This window comes from Corvus cornix, chromosome 6 (assembly GCF_000738735.6).
Source record: "Corvus cornix cornix isolate S_Up_H32 chromosome 6, ASM73873v5, whole genome shotgun sequence".
NCBI lineage: Eukaryota > Metazoa > Chordata > Aves > Passeriformes > Corvidae > Corvus > Corvus cornix.
The window spans coordinates 32,620,782-32,647,079 of NC_046336.1; the positions used below are offsets into that span (position 1 = coordinate 32,620,782).

Genomic DNA, 26,298 nt, shown 5'->3' on the forward strand with positions numbered 1-26,298 from the left:
TGTAACTTCCTGAGCGCAGGACTCGTGCTTTATTGCCATCCATGGCTCAGCCCCTTCCCGGCTTTGCTGGGGAATCTCACCCGGTGCCTCCAGCACTTCCTTCTCCCTGTCCCAGCAGCTCCAGCTGGAAAGGCACGCCAGGGTTTTTCCTGCCTGCAGGTCTTAACGGCTTTGAAACCCTGTCCAAGTCCCTCTGTTCCCTAACAAATGCACTGTTTGAGGACAGAACGAAGCTTTGTTGGAAACAGGTTTTTCTCTGTGCAGCAGGAATCCCATTTTTCGGGATGGCTGGCACTGCAGGCAGAGCTAAGCTGAGCAGCCACGCTCTCTGCCAGAGGCTCTGGTGTGGCATGCTGGGGCACTGAGTGGCATCAGTTTTCCCGCCAGAAGGAAAACTAAAGATTCTAGGAGACAGAAGAAATGGCTTCCCAGGCTTCCACACATTCTGGAGTAGGAGTCCTGGCATGGGGTGCTGGCACCCCACCCTGGCCCCCACTACCATGGAGAAGGTGACACAGATGCTCGTGGTGAAGGTGACCCACCTGCAAGACCAACATCTGGGCAGTGAGGATCCACGCTGCCTTGCTGGAGCCACCAGTGCCTGGGGCTGTGGGTGCCAGGAGGATCCCTGTCCCAGTTCATTGGGGTACTGCAGCTTCCTTGGGCAGACCTTCCTGCTGCTGCAGGAAGCATCCCGACCACTCTGGAGCAGGGCAAACCCTTGGAGAGGTGCAGCTGCTGGCTTGCACCAGGGTCAGACAGCTCCCAGGTGACTCCTGCAATTCCCACACACCTTCCAGTTGTAGCTCACCAGCCTGTGAAGGTTTTTTCTCCTGTGATGCTTTTTTATGAAAATATTTTCCTTTTATCAGCAGCATTTTGTCCTTTTGTTCCTGCATTTCCAGCTCCCAGGAGAATCCTCTCAGCCAGTCTTCCCTGCTCCCTTGCTGTCGTGGGTATCCCAATCACCATTTCCAAGTGAGGACTTCATAGCCCTCTCAGCTCTGTCTCCTCTGCCTCTCCCACACAGAGAAGGCCAAATCTTGAAGCCCATGGATGGATGTACAAATTACAAACAATCATCCCCTTTTGTGCATGGTTGCATCAGCCTGGACCTACTTGTGAAAGCAGAGTTTCTGGCAGGCAGCAAGCCCTTGACAGACGTAATTTCCCCACCCAGGCATGAGGCCAGCAGGCACCCAGTGATATGCCGGACAGCCTTTCACAAGACCTGAGTGTCCTCCAGCTCTGAAAAGGGCCAAAGCTCTTCTCTGCACTCAGGAATTGGGTCACTGGGCACTTTGTGTCGCTGGGATTTGGATTGTTGCTGCTGGCATAATGTGTGCTCGTGACATGGTGGGCACACAGCAGAGCCTCTGGGGACAGGCAGGGCTGCTGGGACACCGCCTTGGCAGCGTGAAGCGATAAGCTGTGCCATTTGTCCTCACTGGCACCAGGAAGGGAAGAGGGCATTGCCATGGCAATGGGATTTGCCAGCTCAGCACACGGCATTCCTCAGCACACCAGGATCGGTGATGGGGACAAGGAGAAGCTGGTGGCATCATGTGCTGCAGTCACATGAAGCTGCCTTCTCTCATTTTGGGGGAAGAGACTTATCTTGGTTTAAGCTTCAGTGACAATACAACTAATGGAAAAGATGGTGTGCAGAAGCTGGAGTGTGAACTAACCAGGAGGGAGGAGCTGAGACTGCAAAGCCTGAAGTGAGAATCACAGTTTGCACTGCTGGCTGTGACCTGTTTCATCACAATGTAGAGCAGGGCTTTGCAGACAGAGCTCCGTTGGCAGAGCAGAGAGATAGTGAGAGATAGCAGGTGGAGGTGGGGGACAGGAAGGATGGCAGTGTCATGAGAGGCATCAGCCCACTCACCATTTGTGCACGTGGGTGCTGACTCACCTCTCTACAGAGACGTGGGGTTAGAAGGGACTCAGAGCTGGAAAATGCCCCACATGGTATTTGCTCTTTTGACTCTCCCATGCCAGAGTCATCCTCAGGGGCACAAATAATGAGCCAAACAAGACAGTCACTTCCCCAGGTCACGGGACAATGGGTGGGGCCTCGTATCAACCCCCTTTCAGTCTGAAGCCATTCCCCCCCTTGTCCTGTCACTCCAGGCCCTTGTCAAAATCACCAGAGCTCTTCTCACTGACCACATAAGGACCACAGCAGACACATGTGTCAATGGTGAATGGAACTGTGGTTGAGCTGCTGCTCCAGCCACTCCCCGTGCTGAGGTGGGTGGGCAATGTCTGGAGACCTTCCAGACCCAGCACCTGCAGAGCCTGTGAGCAGGGCAGCAGCAGCCAGCACACTTCCCCATAGTTCTGGCATTTGGAGGTGGGAGATAAGGCCTGCTGAACGACTGCAAGGGAGGGTCCTGCAAGACCAGGCACTGAAGTAGCCTCTGAACCAAATCTGTGCACAGCAGGTTTGGACCCCGAGTCACAGAAACATCACACCCTGTGCCTTTTCTCCCCTTTCACGTTCCACACTCGATGCCAAGTTCACTCCCACAGGGCTACCCAGCCCCTTCTTGCCCCTGAAAGGACCATTTTGGTGGCTCACCGACAGGGAGGGGGTGCCCTCGTCCTCCACAGTGACCACAAGGCTGTAGAAGCTCTGGCGCTCGCGGTCCGGCGGGGAGGGCCGGGTGGCGATTTCGCCGGTAACACGGTCCATGCGGAACGTCAGGTCCTCATTCCCATGGGTGATGTAGTAGGAGAGGACACTGTTGAGGCCGATGTCCCGGTCGGTGGCACGCACCTGGGCCACCGCCGTGCCACCGCCGACATTCTGCGGGGTGAGCAGCAGAGATACATGACGTAAATCCCACAAGCCTCATCACATATAAAATACCTAATTAATAATGTAATTTTAATATAGAGAGGGCACTGAGGTGCTTGAGGCTCCAAACTCACTGTTCCAACACCCAGCAGCTCAGCAGAAACCTGCACATTAGGTCTTATCTAGTCTGGCACAGCCTGGAAGAGCATCAAACCCAGAGTGTGTGCAAAGGTGAAGGCTGTGTAATGGACCTGGAGCTCGGCTAATTATTTTTGGATAGTCCCATTATGGGGGAAATCAAAACAGAAATTCTGTTCTTCAACCTGCTCTGAACATGTATTAAATAGATAAGAAAACCCTAACAGGGCAATATCCTTAATGCTAAGCTATAAATTATGAGCAGCAGTTCCTCACAGCTAAGTGGCACTGGCTATTACTCATATTTCATTTTTCATCACCAAATTGAGAATCCCCCCCGCCTCAGTCCAGGAATTAAACTGTCAGGAAATAAGTCGTCGTTTTTCATGCCTGATTGTGTTTTATTGCTTTATTATCTAGCCCTTGCTAAGCTGCTTCCTGAAAGCCATTCCTATTCTGCACTGCGCCGTCTCTTTTGTCACTTTGGTGGCATTTCCATGGGTGTGTAGCCACTTCTCCTTCCGGCTGGTCCCTGCAGCCTCACAGGCTTAAGTTGCTTGTAGAGCTTTTTTCTACCCCAAAACTAGGAGTACATCACCAGTGTGGGCTTTCAAGGGGTTGCCAAGCCTTACAACACCCAAGGTGAGGATGGCAAGGGGCCATCAACCATCAAATGACCAAAGATGAGGTTTGCAAGGGGTCACTAATGCTTAAATGACCCAAAGTGATGTTTGCAAGGGACACTCCGTTGTCCCCACCTGGCTTGTGGTCAGACTTCACCCTGGGAGGACAGAAGGAGAGCAGCTGGGTGCTCACCTCGCTTACGCTCACGTTGTAGCCGAAAGGGCTGTCGATGACAGGGGGGTTGTCATTGACATCAAGGATGTTCACTTGCAGAGTGTGCTCCTTCCTCCGGGGAGGAACGCCGCCATCTGACGCTTGGATCTGCAGTTGGGGGGGAAAAAAGCTATTTTGAAGCTCACACATCCACGAAAACAGCCTCGGTGCTCAAACCAGAAGCCCAAGGGGTGAGAGGGCTGGTTTGGTGCTGACCCGTAAGGTGTAGTGATCCAGCAGCTCCCGGTCCAGCGGCCGTGCCACGAACACCTCACCGTATGTGTTGTTGGTGGTACGGATCTCAAAGGCCCGGCCGATATTCCCTGATGTCAGCAAGAAAGTCACCTGGAAACATCACAGGGAAAGAAAAACAGGCAGGCAGAGTGATGCTGAGGAGGAAGGAGAGAAAGGAGACTGTACAAAAATAAATCCAGCATCCCCTCAAGATGTCTCAGCTTTTGAAAAGGCCCAATGTAGTGGGATCCACAGGTGTGCTGTCTTACTGCAGCCACCCCAAAGCTAACAGGGCCAACCCCCGTCGCAGCCACAGCTCCTATGCTGCCAGCAATTTTTGTTACTGGGGTGATAGGACTTCATTAATGCTCATCTGCAGGGTAATGAAAATAACAAATGCCAGAGAGCTTCCTGCTCAGCCTGCCAAGGACTTTGCTGCTGGCCCCCACGGTGGGAGAGGCCACAGCTGGTTTTCAGATTGCCGGGCTCCTTTTGACACTTGTCCCACAGAGCTCTTTGCCCCAGACAGCCCAAGGACAATGTTTTTCTTCTGCTGCTGCACGCCTTGACTGAGGATTGCTGGTACTCACTGCACAACCCCCCACAAAACCACTGGCATTAATGACCAGAGTTTGCTCTCACGGGGGTGCAGAGGAGAAGGGGTTGGGAGGATGCTGGCAGGGGTATTTCAGTGTATATTTCAGGGATATTTCAGGTGTGTCAGTGAAACACTACCATGGGCAGCTCTAAGACTGCTGTGCCAACCTCATGGAAGTTGGAAGGGACCCACAAGGATCGTTGAGTCCATCTCCTGGCCCTGCATAGGAAAACCCCAGGAATCATACCATGTGCCTGAGAGCATCGTCCAAATGTCTCCCTCCCTACCTGCCCGTTCCTGCCTGCATCTGGATCTCGGGCCAGGACCAGGGCCACCCTCTTGCCCACGGCGCTGTCTTCAGCCACGCTGACGGACGAGTCAGAGGTGATGTCGAACTGGGGGCTGTTGTCGTTCTCATCCAGGACTGTGATGGTCACCTGTGGAGGAGGCATGGGGCTCAGGGCATGGACAGGAGCAAGACCCCTGCCCACCTGGCATTGACACCCCAGCACCCTGGCACGCCATCAACACACCACACCCCTCCGAGGTGCCAACAGTGTGTCATGCATCCCCTGTGGGAATGATGCAGCTGTTTGAGCCCAGGAGCTGAAGTTACATCCCTGCCTGCGAAGGAGAAGGAGGAGGAGGAGGGATGCTTTGAGGCTGGAGAAACAGCACAAGGCTGTAGTTCTCAAGCAGTGTATTTTTTTGTGGAACGTCCTCTGGTTTCTATCCTCCAAATAGCCGGGCACAGAGCAGCTCAGGCTGCTGCAGGGTGACCCTTTCCTGCTAAACTTTTCACAAGCAGTGATTTCATCCATGCTCACAGCAGCTGGGTGAGGCAGGATTTGCTTTAAAGCTCAATGGGCACAAAGATGGCAGAGCTGAGGGTGTTTAACTCAGACAAGGGAAGCTGGGTGTGGAGGAGGCCTGAGCTCCCTCCTGGAAAAAGACTCACGAGCACGAGATACTCGAAGGGGACCTGGCTACCTTGGCCACAATTAGGCAGAGGAAATGCTCTCATCGAGTTTGTAATCAAAGTGCTGCAAGGCAACGCAGAAATGAGAGAGGAAGAGCCTTTCTGTTCCCAGGGATTTATTTATGGGTGCTCCAAGCTCCCAGGTGCGGCCAGGCTGAATGTGACAACATCCCGGGAGGAAGCTGGGGAGCGAGTTGTGCACCCTGGGGTGATGCAGTTATTGTTGCTGCTGAATTAAAAACAGAGAGCCAGGAGCAGGGAGAGCTCATTCAGCCACTGCAGCAGATCCGGCAGCTGCTGTCCCAAATACCAGATAAGGGAGCCGGGATTCTGCTTGCCAGCAGCAGGGTGGCTCACGGGGCTGTCCCACGTCCTGGAGGGTGGCAGGGAGGCTGGTGCTGGTGGGACAGGGCTTCAGACCTCCACCCCAGTCTCTCCCTGCAGCTCAGTGTGGAACTTGGGATGGGTTCCGGTCCCCAAGGTGACACCAGCACAACGAACATGCTTACCTTCTGTTGGAGGAAAGCAGAGGAAGAAACAGAGAACACAAACAATGAGGAGTTAGTGGGGGATGAGGAAATGTGGGTTAACCCTGCATCCTACCACAGCAGCACCAAGGGTCATGGGTACCCCTGTGCAGCAATTTGGAGGCTCCTCTGTTGGGGCATCCCTTTGTTTTTTTCTAGATAAGGTTGGCATATCTGCCCCTCACCCTGGGAGAGGTTCAGACAAGAGCACAGCGCTGTGTGGAGAGCAGAGCCACTGGCACCCATGGGGTGGCCCTGCACCCGGCACAGAAATGCAAATCACCCCCTGCCCAGCTGCCTGTGAAACTGCTAAATATAACCCTCTTAAACACAAGTCACAGTGAAGTATTTCAAGGCCCCTAAATTTACCTCCCTTGAAACTGTTTATCAGGCTTTCCCCCAAATCAGGGTTTCTGGACCCTGGAAACTGGAGCAGAGAGCTCAGCTAGGACACGCTGTCCCATGCCAGAGGTGGGAGAGGTGGGTGATCTGAGGTTGACAGTGGATGGTGAGGAAGCTGGGATAATCTACTCACCACTGTGGAGTCAATCTTTGGTCCTCCATCATCAGCCACCACTGTCAAGGTGTAGAAATCCCCTTTCTCTCGATCCACCTGGCCTTTGACTGTGATCACACCCTGACAAGGATGAACAAAAGCTGTGCTGGCCACCAAAACCAGAGCTCACAGTGCACAACCAAGCCAGGAGGGACCATGCTGAGGCTACTTACGGTGATCCCATTGATTTTGAAGAGGGAGAGCGCTTGGGGGTTGGTGTTGGGGTCGAACTTGTAGGTGATCTGATTGAGGTTGTCGATGGAACGAGCCTGGACACGGAGAACCTCAGAGCCCAGGGGGATGTTCTCCATGATCACGGCCTCATAGCTGCTGTTGGAGAACTGCACAGCCTCATCCAGCTCGTTCAGCAGGCTGACGTACACGCTGCAGAAGCCCTGGTTGTTGGGGGGCGCTTGGTCTGTGGCAGAGACATTCATCAGGTAGCTGGTTTTGGTCTCATAGTCCAGGTAGTCTGTGGTTGTGATGAGGCCCGTGCTCTCGTCGATCTCAAACTTCCCTTCTGCGCCTGACACGATTTTGTAGTTCACCAGGCCCCCGTTCCCTGGGGAGGGAGCAGGAACCGTGATGCTGGCTGGACCAAGCACCCTGAAGAGGCAGGCACCACTGATGCCTACCCCCAGCAGAGCCCATCCCACTGGGTTTCAGCCCAGCCAAGCCAGAATCCGCGCAGTGGCTGATCTCGCCAATCTCCCCCACACTGGGTGTTTCTCACCCCCCCTTCCCACCTGTGTCTCGGTCGGTGGCACGGACCACTGCCACCGAGGTCCCTATTCCTGCTGTCTCTCGCAGCCCCAGGCGGTTGTACTGGCGCTGGGTGAACACCGGCACCTCGTCATTGACGTCTTCCACGTACACAATCACCTGGGAAGGCCCGGAGAAACCATGCGTGAGCTGGGCAAGCTTGGGAAACATACCCTTCATGGTACTCATGGAGAAACACTGCAGGGTGTTCAAAGCCAGGCTGGACAGGGCTTGGAGCAACCTGGGGTAGTGGAAGGTGTCCCTGACAACGGCAGGGAGTTGGGACTAGGGGAGCTTTAAGGTCCCTTCCAACCCAACCCATTCCATGGTCCTGTGATAATCTCTTCTTCAAACACCATGTGATGGAGAGTGAACACAAACAGTTTAACATCACAGATTTAAACAAGCTCTGTGGTCGGAGTGAGTCAGTCTTCCCTGGTGGGAGGGAGGTACACTGGGTACATTAATTCCTCCATCCTCTGGGATCCCCTGATCAAATCCTTGGAGACCTCACAACACAGAAACGCTGGCGACTTGGTGGGAAATTTTGCTCTAAGTTCAGTGGGTCGAGCTGCTGTTTCCCCAGGGAGCACACTTCCTTCTCCTGGGTTACTGCTTGCTGCTGGTGCTGGGGGCACTTTGCACTCAGCCAGAGCCCACCCCACCACTGGGTCTAAAACTAGACGTAGCTGGAGGGCTGGGCTTGCGGAAACCGTGAGAAGCTGGTGTGCCGCAGCTAAAGACTGTCACCACTGGGTCCTGGATAATTTAAATAGTGCCTGGACAGGACACATGGTTTTCAACAGGCTGAGGCTCAGCTCTTCTTCCCAGCAGCAGAGCCAAATCTCACCAAGTGAGCAGGACTCCCTCTGAGTGACTGCTGCACCACTTAGCAGCCTAATGGCACCAAAATGTCACAGAAAAAAAGAAAAATTAACCAACCCCCCCACCAACAAGCTCTTCTCTACCCATGAGCAGCCCCCAGAGATTTCCCATCAGCATTTCCATGCCAGATCTTTCTAATTTCCTGTACAACTTCAAGGGCTGGAAAGGACCAAACATCCCAAATATTTTGCACTAACTGCTCTGCTGTGCAGCCCGTGGTGGCTGTGAGGTCCTTACCCGCACGGAGCTCCTCATGGGTCCCTGCTCCGTGTTGTAGGCCTCCACCTCCAGCACGTGGGAGGAGTTCTGCTCCCTGTCGAGGTGCCGCACACCTCGCATCACCAGCCCCGTGCTGGGATTGATGCGGAAGTGGTTGTGCTCATTTCCTGGTGGAGGGGAGAAAATGAGAGGGATGTGCCCGCTGCCTGTACATCCATCCTGGTGACACACTGAGCCCTCCCTGGGGAGGGTCTTTTAGAGGGAGATTATTGAGCAAAACTTCAGCCCCATCACTGCTGGCTACATCAGTCTCAGCTACATCAGTGTTTGGCCCTGGGTCAGGCCAGGAGGAACTATGGAATCTCATCAAATAAGAAAAACGTGGACGTGTTGGAGTGAGTCCAGAGGAGGCCACAAAGATGCTCTGAGAGCTGGAGCAATTCTGCTCTGGATCCAGGCTGGGAGAGCTGGGAGTGTTCAGCCTGGAGAAGGTTCTGGGGAAACCTTAGAGCCTCTTCCAGTGCCTAAAGGAGATCCAGGAGAGCTGGAGAGGGACTTGGGACAAAAGCCTGGAGGGACAGGACAAGGGGAAATGGCTTCAAACAGAAAGAGGGCAGGGTTAGATGGGATACTGGAAAGAAATTCTTCCCTGTGAGGGTGGGGAGGCCCTGGCACAGGGTGCCCAGAGAAGCTGTGGCTGCCCCTGGATCCCTGGAAGTGTCCCAGGCCAGGTTGGAGGGGCTTGGAGCACCCTGGTCTAGTGGAAGGTGTCCCTGCCCACGGTAGGAGGATGGAACAAGGTGAGCTTTAAAGTCACTTCCAACCCAAACAATTCTGTGGTTTTAGGATTCTATCTAGTTGTCCATCAATGACAAATCATCCCCTGTCAATGAGCCCTAAAGGTGAAATTTTGCTTAGGTCTGGGAGAAATGGTTCTGTGGGCTGAAAAGTGCAAAACGATGGAGAGCACAACCTGCTGGGGCTGGGCAGAGCCTGGGACAAACTCCCCGATGCATGAAGGGGCACCCGGACTTACCCTTGACAATCCTGTACCACACTCTCCCATTAATGCCTTCGTCCGCATCAGTGGCTTTCACCTTCATGAGAAAAGCAGAGGAGGAGAGGTGAAGGGCAGAGAATTCCAGACTAGGACTAGTCCTCCCGCCCTGCCAAAGCTGGACATCCTGCTCCTCCAGCTGAGCTGAGGAGCTTACCAAATACAATCCCAAGTAAGTTACTCTCCCCTCATCACCCAACAGCAGGGACAGTGGGCTTTGGAGCGCTCGGCTGCCACCTTAGCTGCTAAATTGAGGTGGGAGCTGAGCCTGAGGACCACACCACAAATCCCACGGGTCTGTGTGCTGGAGGAATGCCTCCATCAACCCTGCATTCCAACGCTTGTCCCAGTGGCAATGCCACCAGGGATGGAGCCTTGCCGGGATAATTCGAGCTGGGCAGGGGGAGCTGCTCCCGTGTCTGGTGGGCACGAAGCATCCTGGTGAGTCACCCAAGCAGCAGCACATGGAAAAATTAGCAAAGGAAACGTGAATGCAACCAGCTTAGTGTGGTGCACTCAGCACTGAGTTGAGTCCTCCTGAGCCCCCAAGCAGGGGTGGGAGCACCCCTTGGTTGCGATGCACTGCAGAGTTCTGGCATGGACTATGTCTGCCATTCGCCCCAGGAAAACCAAGGCACGGGTCCCCTCTGGTGTCACTGAACAAGACTGCAGTGCTTGCCCTAAAGCCCCAGCCAGCAGTTGGCAGCTGGGAAGCAGGACCTGGCGGTGACCAGCAGGGCCAGGGCTTCCAGTCCAGCTGGCACCGAGCCGCTGCATCTTCTCTCAGCAAAACCCACTCCCCACAAAGCGCCCAAAGCTCGACTGCAGCGTGGCCGCTCGCGAGTCACCAGGGTGAGGGTGTGGGGAATGCCTGAGCCTTTATTCACTGCCTGCTTCCCTCTGCAAGGCATCTTCTGCCTCATCTTCTTCCTACAATTTTATCCAGCAGGTTTTTTTTCTGCAGAAAACTTGTGCTGGAAGGAGGAGAGGTTGCTGCAAAGGATGCACATGCAGTGGGAAGAGTGAGGGCTTTCACCCCCGCCCCACACAACACTCACAGGAGTCAGAGATGCTCCTCTGCAGTTTTGAGATACCTTGAACTGCTCTTGCTCCCCTCCACCAAGGCCCCCTGCATCAGCAGAAAACCTGGAAAATACTGACTTCTATCTGGATTTCTCATCCCTGTGCCCACACATGCTGTTTTCCTCTGCCCCAGACCAGTTCCTATCTTGCTTGTGGCTTACTCCACGTTTCACCATGGACCCAGGCACCTCCCTTTCACAGTGCGGAGCTCTCCCTCCCAAACCATCTCTTTCACCCGCTGGGCTCCCTGAGGCAGAGCTGGGCTGTCTCCTCTCCTGTGGGATGGATGGACCCCACAGCAGCAGGCAAGCGATGCCCAGGCAGACCAGCTGCCTTGGCATGGCACAGGAAAAAGCTATCATGTAGCCAGAGGAGGAAAAACAAAGGGATGGGAGGCAAACCTCTGCAGCTTTTTGTGACATTCCTTGCCCCACTATGCCCAGGAGAATGCATTTCAGGATGAGCCAATTGCACCTTGCAAACACCCCTTGGGCCATCCTCTTCCCAGCTCACCCCAAGCATGAAGCTCTGGTCCATAAACTAGGTGATATGAGTCAGCCCAGGCATTTGTTTTTTATTAAAAATCAGTAGTTTGCATTAAAGCAACATGTGCTCCTGCCACCCTGCAGCCTAAGGAAAGCACGGCTGCTGCTGGTTTGACCCGCTGTGGTCCCAAAGGAAAGGTGGTACTTTGACAGACTGTCCCAAAGTCGGGACAACAATGGCACTGGAGTGCAAGCAGTGGGAGAAAAGCTCTTTCTGCTGCAGGTGGAAGGCATCATGTGCAGCTGAGCTGAGCTCCAGCCTATTTTATCCCTCTGTTATAGAGTGGGCTGCAGGCACAGCCAGCCTGTCACAGCCCCCTTTCAACCCCCCTCCAAGCTACTGGAAAGGTGTCAGAAAAGGATGAGGAGGGGCAATAAAACAATGGGGGGAAAGTAGATTTTCTGGGAAAAGGGGGGGCAGGCATGTGGAGGGCAGGTGCCACCCCTCCCATCACAGGGGGCTCAGCCCACGACCATTCAGTCATCCTACAGGGACAAATCCTGGGGAAACACATCCCAGGGGGCTCAACCCCCAGCAAGGGACGCAGCTCTGGGGCACTGCAGCGCTGGCAAAGCCCGGGAAGGGGCTCAGGGCCCCTCGGCTTTGGTCGCTCAGGCTGTCCCCAGCCTGGTGCCACCTCTGTCCCACCCTCCCCAAAGGGAGGAGGGGGCTGGCAGCCGGCAGAGCGCCGAGGGAGAGGCGGCAAGGCGGGAGTGCGGGAGGCAGAGCCCGGGCTCGGCCGGCTGGTGAGAGGTAGGGAGCCCAAACCCCGCGGCAAAGCCGCTGTCGGCCCCTTAGGTCACCCCAAGGGGTGAGACGGAGCCCCCCGGCTGCAGAGCTGCTGCCCTCAGCCTGGGGAAAGGGCTGAAAGTGGGTGGGGATGCAAAGTTTGCGTGGGCGTGAGGTCAGGCATCCATTCCCAGTCGCGTTGCTCTGTCTCTCCCAAGGAAGGGAGAGAGGGAAAGCCCTGTGGATGCAGCTCCGCCGTTTAACAGTGAGGGTGACAGGGAGCAGCAGCACTCGGAGCCCTCTGCTCCTGGAACCCAACCATCTGGGTCAGGAAGCCGGGTGTTTCGTACTGTCCAGCATTTCCTCCTCCTGCAGGTGGGTGGAAAGTACTTTGGGAAAAGCTAGGGAGCTTCAGGAAAAGTGTTGCTAAGCAAGATAGGGAGGGGTATGAGAGCTGCTTTTCATGGGAGCTGTGTCACAGGCAGTGCCTGAAAACAGCCTTTTCTCTGCGGGAGATTGAAGAAAGGGAGGGAGAGCATATGGAAAAATTCCTGCCAAACTAGGCAGCCGGGCCAGGCCAGGGAGCAGTGCCTGGTTCTGGGCAGAATAACCTTCTCTGCTGCTTATGCATGAGAATAATTTTTTCTTCTTCCTTTCCACCTTTCTCAGGGACATTTTACCTTTTGCAATTTCTCTTTTTTCCCTCTGATCCTCATCTGCTTCGTGGCCAGTGCTGGGTCCCAAAGTGCTCATGGGGATGTGTCATGTTTGGAGCTGATCAGGCAGGGATGTCCCTTCTGGAGGGCATTTCCAGGGTGGGCAAATCTCTTATTAACCCGCCAGGGTGAAGAATATGGGGTCTGGGTGGGAGAGTGATGCTGGGATGGGGCAATGCTGTGAAAGCCCAGACCTTCCCTGAACGCCCAGCTCTGCCAGCTGAGCTGGGTGTGAGGAGAAGCTGGATGGGAAGCAAGAGGAGAACAGAGCATGGCTGGAAAAGCCTGGGAAAACACCAGTGTGATCCCTCCTGATGGGTTTCTACGGAACACTGTCAAGTGAATTTAAAAGACAAACTCTGCAGCCATGACCGAGGGAGCAAGAACAGCCTGAAGGAATTGTCCACGCCTCTTGGCTGGCTCTTAAGGAACAATATAAAGTCACCAAGCTGAACACACGCAGTCCGTAAATGCCAGCATTAAGGTAGCCGTGGAAACCTTGATTCAGGCTGCCTTTGGTGTGGAACACACTGCAGCCCTGCCTGCTGGTTTCTGTGCCTGGACAGCACAGAGGAGCTTGTCCATGGAGCAGGGGGTCCTTGGGATTGCTGCTCTGCTCCCAAAGCTGAGGGGAAGGGATGGAGCTAGTTAAGGATAAAAAAATACTTTTGAGGTGGAGAGAGGGGAAAACCTCACTTTGGAGGAGGTGACAAGAAGCCCAGTCCCTGGGACTGCCTGCAATACACACAGGGATTCACCCTCTCAAACACTGACCCAGTTGTTTTTGCACTTCCCATTTTCCAGGCACAGACCTGGCTCAGACCCATGGAAACAGCACCATCTCCCCAAAGACTCCCAAGCTATGAGCAGGTTAATACAACCTTAGTGATTAAAACCATGCCACTGATGTCTTTTCTCCACTTTTTGGAATGTTTTATGGTGAATGTTTGGCTGCTGCCTTACACACACCTTGTGTGTGTGACTTTGGCATGGCGGCTGCAAGAGCAGACCCAGAGACCCTGGCAGTCCCTGCAGCCCTCCCTTTCCCCTCCTAAGATCTTAGTTTTAGATTGGCTCAATCCAAATCCAAGTTTACCAGGAGATTGTCCAGCCACAGAGAAGTTACACAGCTCTCCCACATCTCTGCAGGAAAGTCAGCATAATAAAGCTTTACCTCCAGCATACGGAGTGGAGCACCAAGGGCATTGCAGAGGGTTGGCACAAACAGGATCTCCCCAGCCTTCATCTCTTTATCTCCATCTGGAGAGATGCCAGCCTCTGGCACAGCCTGTCTGTGGCTGGGGGGGTGCATGTGAGCAAAAAAATGGGTGCAAGCTGCTCTTGGGAGGATTGACCCAGCAGTGAAAGGAGAGGACAGTCTCCACCAGGTGTTAGGTTAGAGCTCTCACTGCTGACACTTTGGGAAGCTGGTTTGCATCACCTGTGACATGTCTGAGCCTGAAAGCAGGTCAGCAAAACGCCTGACATGAGGATTTTTGGCACAAGCAGGGTGAGGGTGTTACACTTCACCCCTGCAAAACAATAAAGACAGTGCTAGTACAATACCACAGCTTGTACAATACTACAGCTTATCAGGGTACAGGCTCAACCAACTATCCAATTTCTTTGGGGGAATAATCACAAAACCCCCAAATGACAGCCAATTCAACAAGCCCACATTTCTGGGGAATAGAGAAGAACCAAACCTCAGCAGCCTGGGGGGAGGATTTTGAACTTTCTGTAGTACATGAATATTTATTTCTTCCAGAAAATCTTCATGCAACATGTGTGTGCTCCCTGAAGGTGTCCTCCCAGGGGCCATGGTACCACATGTAAATAGCGGTAGATTTCTTTGCCAGGTGGTTTTGCACTTCACTTCAGGGTGATACTTTGCAGGTGTCAATGCCACCACCTCTGTGCTTTTCCTCCTGGCAAAGCAGATGGAGACCTCCTGTCCCCCCGTGTCACTGAAAACATGGCTGGGAGAATCCTGGACATCAAGGCATGACAAGCATCCATCAGTTTAACCAGAGGGTGGCTGGCTGTCCAGCTTCCACGGGGTAATCACCTGTGCCACTTCTCTGTATCACCTTGCACTGCAGGGAAAATGAGCACAGCGGACGCTGGCAACGGGACCTCTCCCACCCGGCCTCTCCTTGGGCTTCTGGTTTCCACCACGGAGCCGGTCCCACCCAGTGCTGCATCCCCTGAGGTGACAGACTGGATGCCCATCATCGTCGGGCTCACCTGCATCTTCCTTGTCCTGGCCACCTTCCTCATCTTTTTCACCCTCTGCAAGCCAGCGGCTCTGGGCCGGTCCCTCTCTGGCCCCCAGGAGTGCCTGCCCCACCACCCCATGGATGCCAGCGAGCCCCAGCTGAGGCTCTGGAAGCATCTGGGCTCCCGGAGGTGCTCCATCAGCAGCTTCAGGAGGAGCCAGCTAGTGTCTCAGAGCCAGCTTGCCTGTCCCAGAAGCTTCTCCACCAGCCAGGACTGGGACATCATGGAGTCCACCAAAATGTGATCTTGCCCTGCTACTCATTCCCAAGCTTTTGGCTCAGTTCCCTTCTCAAGCATCCCTTGGTATCCTGGGCAATGCGGCAGAGACCCTTTGAGCAACTCATTTCCAGGCAGTGGCTCTGTGAGGAGACAGGAGGTTTTGCAATGTCAGGTTCCCAAATGCTTTCCAGGTTACTGCTTCCTGCCAGGGAAAGTGGAGGCATCCAAACTACACCCAGGCGCACCCACCACCGGGCAGTCCAAAAAGATCCTGCTGCTTCATTTTTTTTGGAAAACATTATGCAAGTTGTGCTCCACCTGAACAAACAGCCTGCAAGGGAGCGGGAGAAACCTGGCTACCTAAAGAGAGGCATCCCAGAGCAAACCTGCTCCATAAAAAGCAATCCTCAGTGGAGAATTCCCCACAAGCTGTACTCCAGAGCAGGTGGAAGGAGGCTCGTGTCCCCACGTGCTGCCTGGTCCCTGTCACGCCCCTCCCCACACAGTTAGCTGTGGGTTGCTGTGGTCAGTGCATTCCCATTCCTGCTGTCTGGCCCTGGTCTGCCTGGTTGAGGGAGAAAGGGATGGGGAAACATACAGAAATCCTCCTGCTGCCCTGGGGATGTGGGGATGCACTTGAAGGGAGAGACCTTCTGTACAAATGGTTCACACTGAAGGTGTAAATTAAACTAAAGCCAAGTGATGGCTCATTTCTGTTTCTCTTTGATGTTGTTCTGTGCAAAACCAACTTCCTCCAAATACCTCCCCTCCTTTGCCACGGACTTCCAAGGACATCCCCCTCTTTTGGGAAGGTTCTAAGAACAGGCACTTTGATGCCAGTCAGACTCAAGTTCCCTCCATCCTTCGATTTGCCAAATCGGCTCAGTTTTAGGAGTCCCATGCAAGGGACACACCTCCATCCTGGGATTGCAGGCTGATGCCTGATCCCAGAGACATCATGTACACCGTGCCACGGCACAACAGGTGATGGATGAGGAACCACAGGATTCCTTGGGGACCGGCTGCCCCAGCAGACACAGGGCTCCCCGCAAACCTTTGTTGCAGGAGGCAAAAGGCTCCTTTCTTCTCTGCCGGTGACTCATCCTGCCTGCCACAGCCAGGGACAAAGCCGCCCCTTTCCCTGTGCCGGGAGAGGTATTGAAGGCAGGAGGAGCCTTCCCAGGGCCCTCTGCAAAGAGCCTTTGGTGCCCGCTCCAGAAGAGCCCTGGGTTTGAAGGGATGCTGGAAGGCCCCAGAGCCCGTGTGAATGCCCACATTCATTCGGTGCTCACTGAGCCATTCAGCTGTGCCCACTGCTCCCTCAAAGAGGAACAAAAATGAAAGCAAAGTCCAAATGCTTTTCTCCCTCTCCAAGGGTTTTCCCCCCCTCGCCGAGCATCTCTTTGCAGGCACTCTTCTCCCTCCCTATGGAGATCTCTGTTTGGGAGCAGGGAGAACGCAGAGAGGTAGCCAAAGTGGCCTCGCCAGCACAGGGTTTGGCTCTTCTCCTCTCACCCCCTGCAGAAAAGGGGTGAATTCCTTAATTTTTCCTTGTTCTTTGCTGCCTTCTCCCTGGCACTCACAGCCTGGACTAGCAGAGGAGTGGATGAGCGAGAGCACATCTCTCCCTGCCCCGGGGGAACAGACCACTGACAGAGAGAGACAATCTCTGTCCTGGGCTTCCAGCAGCTCGCGGTCAGGGCACAGTTAGTGGGGGACTCCAATCTCCCAGCCCAGGGTCCCAGGGGAAGAGCCACATGCCTGCACTATGCTGCTGGCAGCTGGGATGTCCTCGGGAACACTGACTTCATAGCTGCTCTGCAGGAAGATGGGTCTGTTGTCGTTGACATCCAGGACAGTCACGTACACGGTGGCAGTCCCGGTGCGCCGGTTCCCGGTGGGGCCATTGTCTGCAGGGAGAGAAAGGTGAGGGAGGGAGGTTCAGTCACCTCCTCCTTGCACAGGTGGTGCTCAGCCCATGGCTGCTGAAATAACAGGATCAAGATTTCTAAACCAAAACACTTCATCTTTTTGCAGCTTTCAAATCCTACATTGAACCATGGGTTTTTAGGGGTTTTTTTCCCTTCCTATTCCAAAAGAAAAAGGAAAAGCCAAACCAGCCCAAGCTCTCCCATGGAGCCAAGTGAGGCTGGAAGTGCAACTAGTCATTATAGAGGATCTGCAATTCCATATACCAAGTGAAGGGACTGCTGGAGGCCAAGGATTTGGGAGATGAAGACAGCCTGATGAGTTTTCCGTAGCTGCAGCTCAGCTCATAGTCAAAGAGCACCCGGATGGGTTGATGTTCAGTTGACAAGGACATGGCAGCACAGCTCTTGGATTTGCCAGGAAGGATGAGGCACTGGGAAGCATGGATTTTTCAACACGCCTGTTTTGCAGGGAGCGCTAAACCCACCCATCTGGAGGCTGTGGGATCTGGGAAAACACAGGCAGTGTGATCCCCATTGGAGGGGCAGAACAGACCCTGTGGCCCTTGGGATCCAGTCCTGTGTGCCTAGGCAGTGCGGCATCCCTGCACAGCCCCTGTGGCACCTGCAATGCTGTGCCCCCAACATTTCTGTCCAGGCCACTTATTTCTCCTTTCAAAAGGGATATCCAAGTCATCTGTGAACAGGCACATCATTATAAAGCTCTGGGGATGACAGCCAAGCTGAGTTTGGCACACGGGCCCTCTGCCTGTGCCAGGAGGCTCAGGGTCAATCAGCAGCCACAGAGCCAAGGGCTGGCATGGCATGAGGGGAACAATGCTGTGGCATTGGCATTTTTGGGTGGAGGGCTGCCCTGGACAGTGTGGAGCCTCTCAGGAACAGGAGGCCTTGCCTTCCCCAGGTGAAAGGGAGAGCCCTGGGGCTGGGCAAACTTGAGAGGTGAATATCCCATCTGCAAGAGTCATGACGGAACCAGGACATATTAATTCACGTGGGCTGTGTAATGTTAACACCAAGCACAGGCTCAGGTTTGTAGAGTACCTTGGAGGTTGCTGCCCCTCTGACACACCTGCAAGGGAGCTTGACACGTGCACGGCCACCACATGTGGCTGTGTGGCACTTTCCCACAGGATCCCTGGGAAATCCTTACCGATGGCCTCTAGGATCAGTGTGTAGGATGCCACGGTCTCCCTGTCCAGACTCACGACTGTCCTGACCACCCCGTCCCTGAAGCCGACGCTGAATTTGCCATCCTGGTTCCCACCTGCAGCAAAGGACAAATAGAATAGAAACTTGGAATGGTTTGGGTTGGGAGGGACCTTAAAGGTCATCTTGTTCCAACACCCTGCCATGGGCAGGGACACCTTTCACTAGACCAGGTTGCTCCAAGCCCTGTCTAACCTGACCTTTAACACTTCCAGGGATGAAGCATCCACAACTTCCCTGGGCAGCTTGTTCCACCCTTTCAGTGAAGAAATTTTTCCCAATATCTAATCTGAACGTTCCCTGGTGCAACTTGAGACCATTTCCTTGGATTCTGCAGCCTGGGCATGGCATCAGCCCAGCTGTGCAAGGATAGTTTTGTGTCTTATCCCGGGCAGAGCACCTTTCCCTCTGCCTCACGGCACAGGAAAAATCCAATGGCCCTAGGAAAAGCTGAATCATGTAAGAGCCAGACAATTTTCTGAATGCTTTGGAAGCAAACTGGGGTATCTTTGCATGTGAGCTGTGGTACCTGTGGGACAACACACCCCGTTTCGCATGGGGAGAGGTCGGAGGGGCCATGACATGAAACACCAGGCTGCTATTGTGGGAAAAATGACTTTCTGGTGACACTTCTGTTTTTACCCTCTTCCTGAGGGCTCAATGTGCGGTTTGCAAGTCAAACAGTGGCCAGGGGATTCCCCAGCCTCCTGCTGCAGGTGCTGCAGCTGCGGAGTGAGCTGGACACTGCCCAGGTGGCACTGCTGCCCACCCAACCCCACCTGCCCATGGGGATACAAAAATGCCCCAAAATTCCATTTATGGCTTCCAACCATAAACACTCGTGAATGCCACCCCAGCCCTTGCTCCCTAGCTGTGTTCTGCACATCCTCATGCTTTTCTAGGGATGCTGGGCGTCAGCAGAGTGGTCAGCACGGTGGGGAGCCAAGCGGGGTTGTTCAGCAGAGGGCGATGCCAGACAAGGTTTGGAGGGGCTGGGAAAGGCAGCGCTGACACCCTGCCCAAGGTCTGGGGCAGCCTGTGCCTTCCTGCACCCAAAGCTCCCGTTCTGCATGGGGCTCTCACCTGTGATGAAGTAGCTGAGCTCAGCGTTCAGCCCGACGTCGGCATCCGTGCAGTTGAGCCGGACCACTTTGAAATCCCGGGCCACGTTCTCGGGCAGGGACACGTTGTAGATGGCTGGGAAGAAGGTGGGGTTCTCGTCGTTCACGTCCAGAACTGAAAAGGAGGAGCAGAGCTAAGTGTCCTGCCAGGGCTGCCCCTCCTGCAGATGCCAGGCTGATTCTGCTGTGCTCCCAAACCTCCTGCCTCCTGCTCTCAGCATCCCAGGGAATGCTCTGCCTGACTCTCCCCGCCATTTGTGCAGTGAGGGTGCCACCAGAGTGGCTGTAGGCTGTATTTTGTTGTCTCTGATACACACAGATCACACTCCTCACAGCCAAAAAACCATTACATCACTGAAAATTCAAGTTAGTATTTTCACCAAGCCTGTTTCCATCCCTATTCAAAGGAAAATCTGGGGCTTAAATATAAGCTCAGTATTTCCTGGGGCATGGCAGAGAGCTCTGAAGGTACAGGACCAGGAACTTCTTTTCCAAACTCAGGCCTGAGGACAATCCAGGGTCAGTTTATTTCCAGATGACACTTATCCTTTTTCAGCACTAGGCTTGCATGAAGCCAGTAAATAGCAAGGCATTAAATTAAAGACAGGCCATGCAATAAGGCTACAGCTCTGAACTGGGATTGCGTGGGCTGTCCAGACACGCAGCTGATGGGAATCACATGCTGAAGCAAAAGAAAAAGCAACACTGGGGATGGGGGAATGCAGAAAAAACAACAGAGAATTTGGGGGCCCTGCCAGAAACACCACGTTTTCCCCATCTCTGCAGTGTGTTGATAGCAGACACAAAGCCTGTGGGGATGGGAGCCATCCCTATGTCCTGTTGTTCACAAAGCCAGACAGGATCCTGTTTTCAGGCCTCAGTGTGTCTCTCACAGAAACTGCATTTCCTGCAGTGAGGTGTCCTTGTCACTGAGGGACCGGAGGGCTCTCGGTGCACCCACCTTTGACAGTGAGGGTGCTGGTGGAGCTCTTGGCGGGCGCGCCGGTATCGCTGGCCACCACCCGCAGGTAATACTCAGGGATCCTCTCCCTGTCCAGCACGGCCGTGGAGGTGACCAGCCCACTGGTGCTGTTGATGAGGAAATCCATGCGGGGCATCCCCACCTGCATGCGGTATGACACCTGCCCGTTGGGGCCCTCGTCCAGGTCGATGGCCACCACCTGGTGGGGAGAGCACCCTGATCATCTCCTGGCAATGGAAGTCACGGTACATAAACCCCAAGTGCCTTTGTCCCCAGGGATGCTGGGATGAAATGGCCCTCCCTGCTGGGAGTGAGCCCATGGAGTAAAGATGCACAACCCCTTCTGCATCCCCCCAGTTCCATTGCTAGAGGATGGCAAAGAGGAGGAGATGGAGAGGATGGAGAAGAGGGAGAGGAGGGAGAGGATGCACGGCTAGCCCGCTTTGCAGAAGCAATGGCGGTGACAGCAGCAGCTCCCAGCGTGAGGAATGGCAGCAACGGGACACGCTCACCTGGAAGACAGAGGAGCCTGCAGGAAGGCCCTCGGCAATCTCAGCAACAAAGGGCAGGTTCTGGAAAGTGGGGTCATTGTCATTCAGGTCCAGCAGGTTGACAAAAACTGTGGCACTGCTGGTGGCTCTCAGGGGTGGCCTCCCACCTGCAGAGGAATGGGGTCTCAAGGTTAACACTTGAGGTGCTTCCACCTGTTTCTCCTAAAAAGGAGCCCTCACCCCCTATGCAGACAGTAGTGCAGGATGGGGTGATGGCCCTGATTTGTCATGGATGATCTGCCAGTAATGGACAATTAGACAGAATGCTGGAATGGTTTGGGTTGGAAGGGACCTTACAGATAATCTACTTCCAACCCTCTGCCATGGGCAGGGACACCTTCCACTGGACCAGGTTGCTCAGGGCCCCGTCCAACCTGGGCTGGGACACTTTCAGGGATGGGGCAGACACAGCTTCTCTGGTCTGGGCACCCTGTTCCACCACCTTCTGAGTAAAGAATTTCCTCCCAACATCTAATCTCAAGCTCTCCTCTTTTGGTTTAAAACCGTTCCCCTTTGTCCTACCACTATCTGAAAATAAAAAACTATCTTCATGTATCTACCTTTTTTCCTAAGAAGTTCCCCTGGTGTACTATTTCCAGAGAAAAACCCATCAGCTCTGCTTCCCTCACCTGCTCAATTGATTTTCTGGGATGCCAATGGAGCAAGGCTGATGGGAGGGAGAGTTCCTGCCTCCCAGACTTATTGTCAGGGTTGCTACATGAATGACTGCACTCACGTTTTGAGGGGTTTCTGGTTTGTTTTAACAGCAGGTTTAAAGATACTCCCATTTGTTAACGTCAGAAACACGCTCAAAACAGGAGAACAGAAAATAGAAGAGACATTGTCATAAAGGCAAAATCAGGCTGAGGAAGTGAAAACAATCAGTGTGGGATGGAAGCTTACAGTCAGTGACAGACACCACGATCCTGCGCATGAGCTGGGCCTCCTGGGCATTGGGATTCTCCCGGTCCAGCAGCACGCCCGTGGTGCGGATCTTGCCCGTGGTGCTGTTGAGGCTGTAGAACTTGTTGGGGGGCCGGATGCTGTACACCACCGTGCCATTCTCCCCCAGGTCCGGGTCAACAGCCACCACCTGCCAAGGGGGAACAGCACAAAATTACAGCAGAGTGCTGGGAATTAATTCCTGCGGGCAGTCCCTCCAGAGATTCGCCCGTGTTAAGTTTGGCCTCCCTGCACCAGCAGAAGCAAGAAGTTCTCCCTCCATCCAGCTCTGTATTTCCATGATATTTGTAGGGATTTTGCACCCTCAAGACCTCTGCTGTGATGTTAAATCTCCCCAAAACTGGCCTGTGAGCACAGGAGGTAATGGCATGGCAAGACACAAACATGCAGCAATCAAACTGGATTTTCCTTCTTTTGAATAAAACCAGCTAAGAAATGAGGACCCTTCAGAAAAATAAAATAAATAGGACAAAGAGGCAAACTGAGGAACTTGTGCTGCCACATCAGGGATGCTGGGAATAATTCCTTGGTGGAGTTGTCCTCCATGCCAGATATTCTGTGCTTTATTGTTCTCCCTGTGATGTTTTTAATTACAGGGGACATTTACATTAAAAAAACACCCTGATTTCATTGCCCTCATAACTTCCCCAGCTCCCGCTGCTTGTCCTGCAGCTGAATTTACATCAGATCGGTGACAAAATAATTATTTTCCCAGCAACTAATTGGGATGACAAAGGCAAGATGACTTCAAGCTGGCGCTGAGCAGCAGGGCTGAAGTAGACAAAACCACTGTGCTCTGGCTCAGGCAGCACTGCCAGACCCTTCTCCCCCTTCAAAAATCTCTCTTTTTTTTTTGCAGCCTTCCTTCTTATATGATTTTGTGGATTCTCTTCACTTTTCCCTCATTTATTTTCCATTTTGTTCCCGTCATTTTTCTCTCGGCGTGATGGAATAGAAGCCTCCCCCCCTCCTTCTCTTTTATTTCACCAGAGGGACTTGAAAGGCTGTAAATCAAAGTCTTTCAGAGAGGTCCTTGAAGGAGGTCGCAGGCGAGGCTAAGAAAAGGAGGATTTGGCCAAAATCCACACAATTTGGAGAGGAAAAAAAATATCCCAGCAGGGAGAAGGAACACAGGGGATGGTCAGCAGCAGGGAGGCTCAGGAGTAAGCTTGTAAATGGAATTCTGCAAGATGGTGCTGGACTGAAGGTGACACAGGTGACACCAGTTAGGAGGTGACACCCATCTGGAGGTGACCCCCTGCTCCAGCCAATCCTTTCGTACAGCCATCACCTTGCCTCACACATACCGTGGTGACGTCTGAGTTGGGGGGAGTCATTTCCACCAGGTTAATGAAGTATGGCTCATCCTTCCAGGTGGGGTAGTTGTCATTGATGTCCAGCAGTGTGATGTTCACCTGTGAGAGTGCAAGGAAGCAAAGCTGCTTCAGGAGGTACAGCTTCCTGAGGTGTGGAATGTCCCCTGGATGTACCCAACATGTGTTTCAGGCCATGCCCGAGTCACCATCCCTCAGGGGATTTAAAAGATGTGAAGCTGTGGCACTTGGGGACACAGGTTAGCGCTGGGCTTGGCAGCGCTGAGGGAATGGCTGGACCTGATCATCTTAGAAACCTTTTCCAACCTAAATTATTCCAGGGTTTTGTGATTCTGTGTTCACCCTCCAGAGAGAAACCTTGCAAAAAATCAACATCCTGCAACTTCACAGCCAAGGCTCCCTGGCATAGCCAAACTGGGTTTTGCTCCTGTGTACTTATCAGAGTTAAGAACTACCACATGGCACAAGGTGTGTCTTCAGGCAGCGCCTTCACGGGAAGGGGAATGAAAATCAGTGGGAATGTGGCAGGAAAGGAAGGAAAAATCTGACTGACTGGCAAAAAGCAACAGAAAAAAAAAGAATAAATGAGAAAGCAGGAGAGAGTATGGTAACAGGGAGTGGGAGGTGTGAAGACAAGAGCAGGGGCAAGGATGGTGCCCTGAAGTGTTACCTGTCTTCATTTCCAGTGTGACAAATGGCACCTCAGTGACAGCAGTGAGCCTGTGGGATGCATTCTGCTACCTGGGAGTCTCTCACCTCCTCACAGCACTTGTTTCACCCCAGCCTGCAGGTGTCTGAGGGAAGCAGGGGGTCCCAGTGGAGCTTTTCCTGGGATCTTCTCTGCTCCCAAGCCACTGTGTCCCGCTGTCACACCAGGCTGAGCTGCTGGTGCCACCCCGTGGTAGAAGAGGCCACTCTGGACACCACAGTTTCCAGGGACAAGCCAAGGCAGCACGGTGGTCCCTGAGGAAGGTTGCTGACCCCCGCTACTCTGAGCAGCCCAGGTGCTTTACATCACCTGGGGACCTTGCAAGGTCCCTGAATGGATGTTTACTCCCGATCAAAAATGATTATTTTGAGTGCCAGGTGTATATCCCAAGGACAAACTTACTCAGCTGCCCTCATCTCACTGAGTTTTAATATTCTTTAACATTTTAGGAATCAGGAGTCATTTTTTTCTCCCCTTGTTTTGCCTTTTAACAAGGCTGTTAGGAGAACATAATCCCATCTGGAGCCCCAGAGGAGATGTCAGCATTCCACAGGCCATGCTGGTGCCCGGCCAAGGCCATCACATGTCTCTGGGAGGCTCCATAGGGAGCTTCCAGTCTGCTACCACAGACCACCTGATGGTCCTTGGCAGGAGAGACAATTACTTTAGGGATATTCCTCAGCACAACCACAAATTTTTCTGCATCGCCCTGTGTTGTGTGGGACATCTCTCCTGCAACCCAACCAAGCATCCCAGGAGCAGGAGAACCCAAATGGTATGAAATGTCCAAAGAAATGTGATGCCATGAATGGTGAGAGAATCATGGAATAGTTAAGGTTGGAAAAGACCTTTAAGATCATCAAGTCCATCAGGGATGGATCCTTGGCTTTTGACCTCCTGATACTTCTGAAGAGTTTTACAAATGCTTTGCCAACAATGGGGTTCCCTGAGGCCTACAAAGGGCAAGGCAAAGCACGAGGCTTCAACCTGCAGCTCCACCAGAACCTTCCCAGGAGCACAGGCATTCCAGACCGGCTGGAAACCCCTGACCCAGGCAGCACGTGAACAGACTAAGAAATAACTAAGCGTACTGGCAGGCTCTCCAAGTAAGCCCCTTCTCAAAAGGAACAAAGGGAGCTGAACAAAGGGAGCTGTTCTGCAGGTGAAATAGGACTCATTACCACATCCACAGGCTCTGGAAAGTCAAGTGGCTCCTGTGTGACTGGTTTTCCAGGAAAGCAAGCTGATTTCAAGGTCTACACCACCTTGAAATTGTTGGTCCTTGTGAGCAGCAACGGGGGTAGCGCAGAGGGCAGGGACCATTGTGTGCTCTTCGCACAGGGAAAATGAAACACTGCAGCTCTCCACAATCCCGGCACCAGTGGCTTGAGGAGATGGAAATTCCTCCCACACTCACCATAGCAATGCCTGTCTTCTGATGGTGCCCCACGCCTCCATCCACTGCCCGGACTATGAGGATGTACTCAGATTTGGCCTCCCGGTCTAGCAAAGATGTTGTTGTGATTTCTCCTGCAGCCACAGGAGATGACAAGGTTAAAAAAGAAACACTTAAAACCAATGTCAGGACAGTCCACAAATGGGCCCTTTTTTTAATTCAAATAGATGGACCTTGGCAGCTTCTTAACTAACAGGAACCTTCATGGCCAAGCCTTTTCTTAGGCTCGAGAGCTGAGTTGCCATGGATGCCTCTGCTGAAGCTCCCAGGGTGACTGAGCAAGTGGCGGTGGCTGAAATCTGGTGAACCCCCTAAATCGTGGGTCTCCTAAGTAGGCTGACTGGAGGAGATGAGGGAAGGGTGGGGGTGGAAAAGGGAGCTGAAAGGAAAAGGGCAGAGCATGTCCAGAGGCTCACCTGAGCGAGCATTGATCCGAAAGTGCGAGGAGCCTTCCAGGGAGTAGATGATCGACTCCTGCCCGTACTCCCTGGACCGGTCCATGTCCGTGGCATTGAGAAACAGCACTGTGGCTCCTTGGGGAAGGCAGAAATGACAACTGGGATGAGCCAGAACTGCCCTGTGCCCCCACAGTGCTCCTGCAGATCTCCCAGCCAAGGGGTCCCTTCTCCTGCACACGCACAGTGTGGCCAAACTCCCAGACTCCACAGCTATGAGACTTTATCAGGCTTTATTGGCCCAAAAAGGGATCACTCACCCCACTCTGGCTGTAAAATACCCAGGGCCCTCCTGGGAGCCCAGAAAAGGAGAAGGGGTGTGCCCTGTACCTGCCATAATGTCCTCCATGATGGTTATCACATAGGAGGCCTTGCTGAACATGGGGGGATTGTCATTTTCATCC

At 53.5% G+C, this 26,298-nt stretch overlaps 2 protein-coding genes across 15 annotated transcripts in view; one reads left to right on the forward strand and one right to left on the reverse strand.

The window, feature by feature from the left end:
- The window catches only part of CDH23 (cadherin related 23), a 181,927-nt gene that overhangs the window by 30,483 nt on the left and 125,146 nt on the right, over nucleotides 1-26,298 (reverse strand). For 8 of the 12 annotated variants that reach the window (XM_019286531.3, XM_019286532.3, XM_019286530.3 and 5 more), the window contains 20 exons: nucleotides 26,225-26,297; nucleotides 25,856-25,972; nucleotides 25,401-25,513; nucleotides 23,248-23,355; nucleotides 21,881-22,070; nucleotides 20,939-21,084; nucleotides 20,406-20,625; nucleotides 19,407-19,559; nucleotides 18,268-18,381; nucleotides 16,930-17,078; nucleotides 9,575-9,635; nucleotides 8,557-8,705; nucleotides 7,419-7,554; nucleotides 6,846-7,234; nucleotides 6,652-6,753; nucleotides 6,099-6,101; nucleotides 4,898-5,047; nucleotides 3,995-4,123; nucleotides 3,758-3,886; nucleotides 2,585-2,812 (listed from right to left, as the gene is read on the reverse strand). In XM_019286531.3, the coding sequence (XP_019142076.3) occupies nucleotides 2,585-2,812; nucleotides 3,758-3,886; nucleotides 3,995-4,123; nucleotides 4,898-5,047; nucleotides 6,099-6,101; nucleotides 6,652-6,753; nucleotides 6,846-7,234; nucleotides 7,419-7,554; nucleotides 8,557-8,705; nucleotides 9,575-9,635; nucleotides 16,930-17,078; nucleotides 18,268-18,381; nucleotides 19,407-19,559; nucleotides 20,406-20,625; nucleotides 20,939-21,084; nucleotides 21,881-22,070; nucleotides 23,248-23,355; nucleotides 25,401-25,513; nucleotides 25,856-25,972; nucleotides 26,225-26,297 (2,859 nt within the window). Of the gene's footprint in view, nucleotides 1-2,584; nucleotides 2,813-3,757; nucleotides 3,887-3,994; nucleotides 4,124-4,897; nucleotides 5,048-6,098; nucleotides 6,102-6,651; nucleotides 6,754-6,845; nucleotides 7,235-7,418; nucleotides 7,555-8,556; nucleotides 8,706-9,574; nucleotides 9,636-16,929; nucleotides 17,079-18,267; nucleotides 18,382-19,406; nucleotides 19,560-20,405; nucleotides 20,626-20,938; nucleotides 21,085-21,880; nucleotides 22,071-23,247; nucleotides 23,356-25,400; nucleotides 25,514-25,855; nucleotides 25,973-26,224; nucleotide 26,298 lie in introns of those variants that run through there. The other 4 variants (XM_019286529.2, XM_019286535.2, XM_019286536.2 and 1 more) reach the window with 4 other exon arrangements.
- C6H10orf105 (chromosome 6 C10orf105 homolog) overlaps nucleotides 11,614-26,298 on the forward strand; it is a 42,898-nt gene continuing 28,213 nt past the window's right edge. For 2 of the 3 annotated variants that reach the window (XR_002045705.2, XR_002045706.2), the window contains exon 1: nucleotides 11,918-11,977. Coding sequence is in view for 1 of the 3 variants with exons in the window: in XM_010400700.2 (XP_010399002.2) it covers nucleotides 11,647-11,977; nucleotides 14,772-15,193 (753 nt within the window). In the remaining 2 variants the exon portion in view is untranslated. Of the gene's footprint in view, nucleotides 11,978-14,771; nucleotides 15,879-26,298 lie in introns of those variants that run through there. The other variant, XM_010400700.2, reaches the window with a different exon arrangement.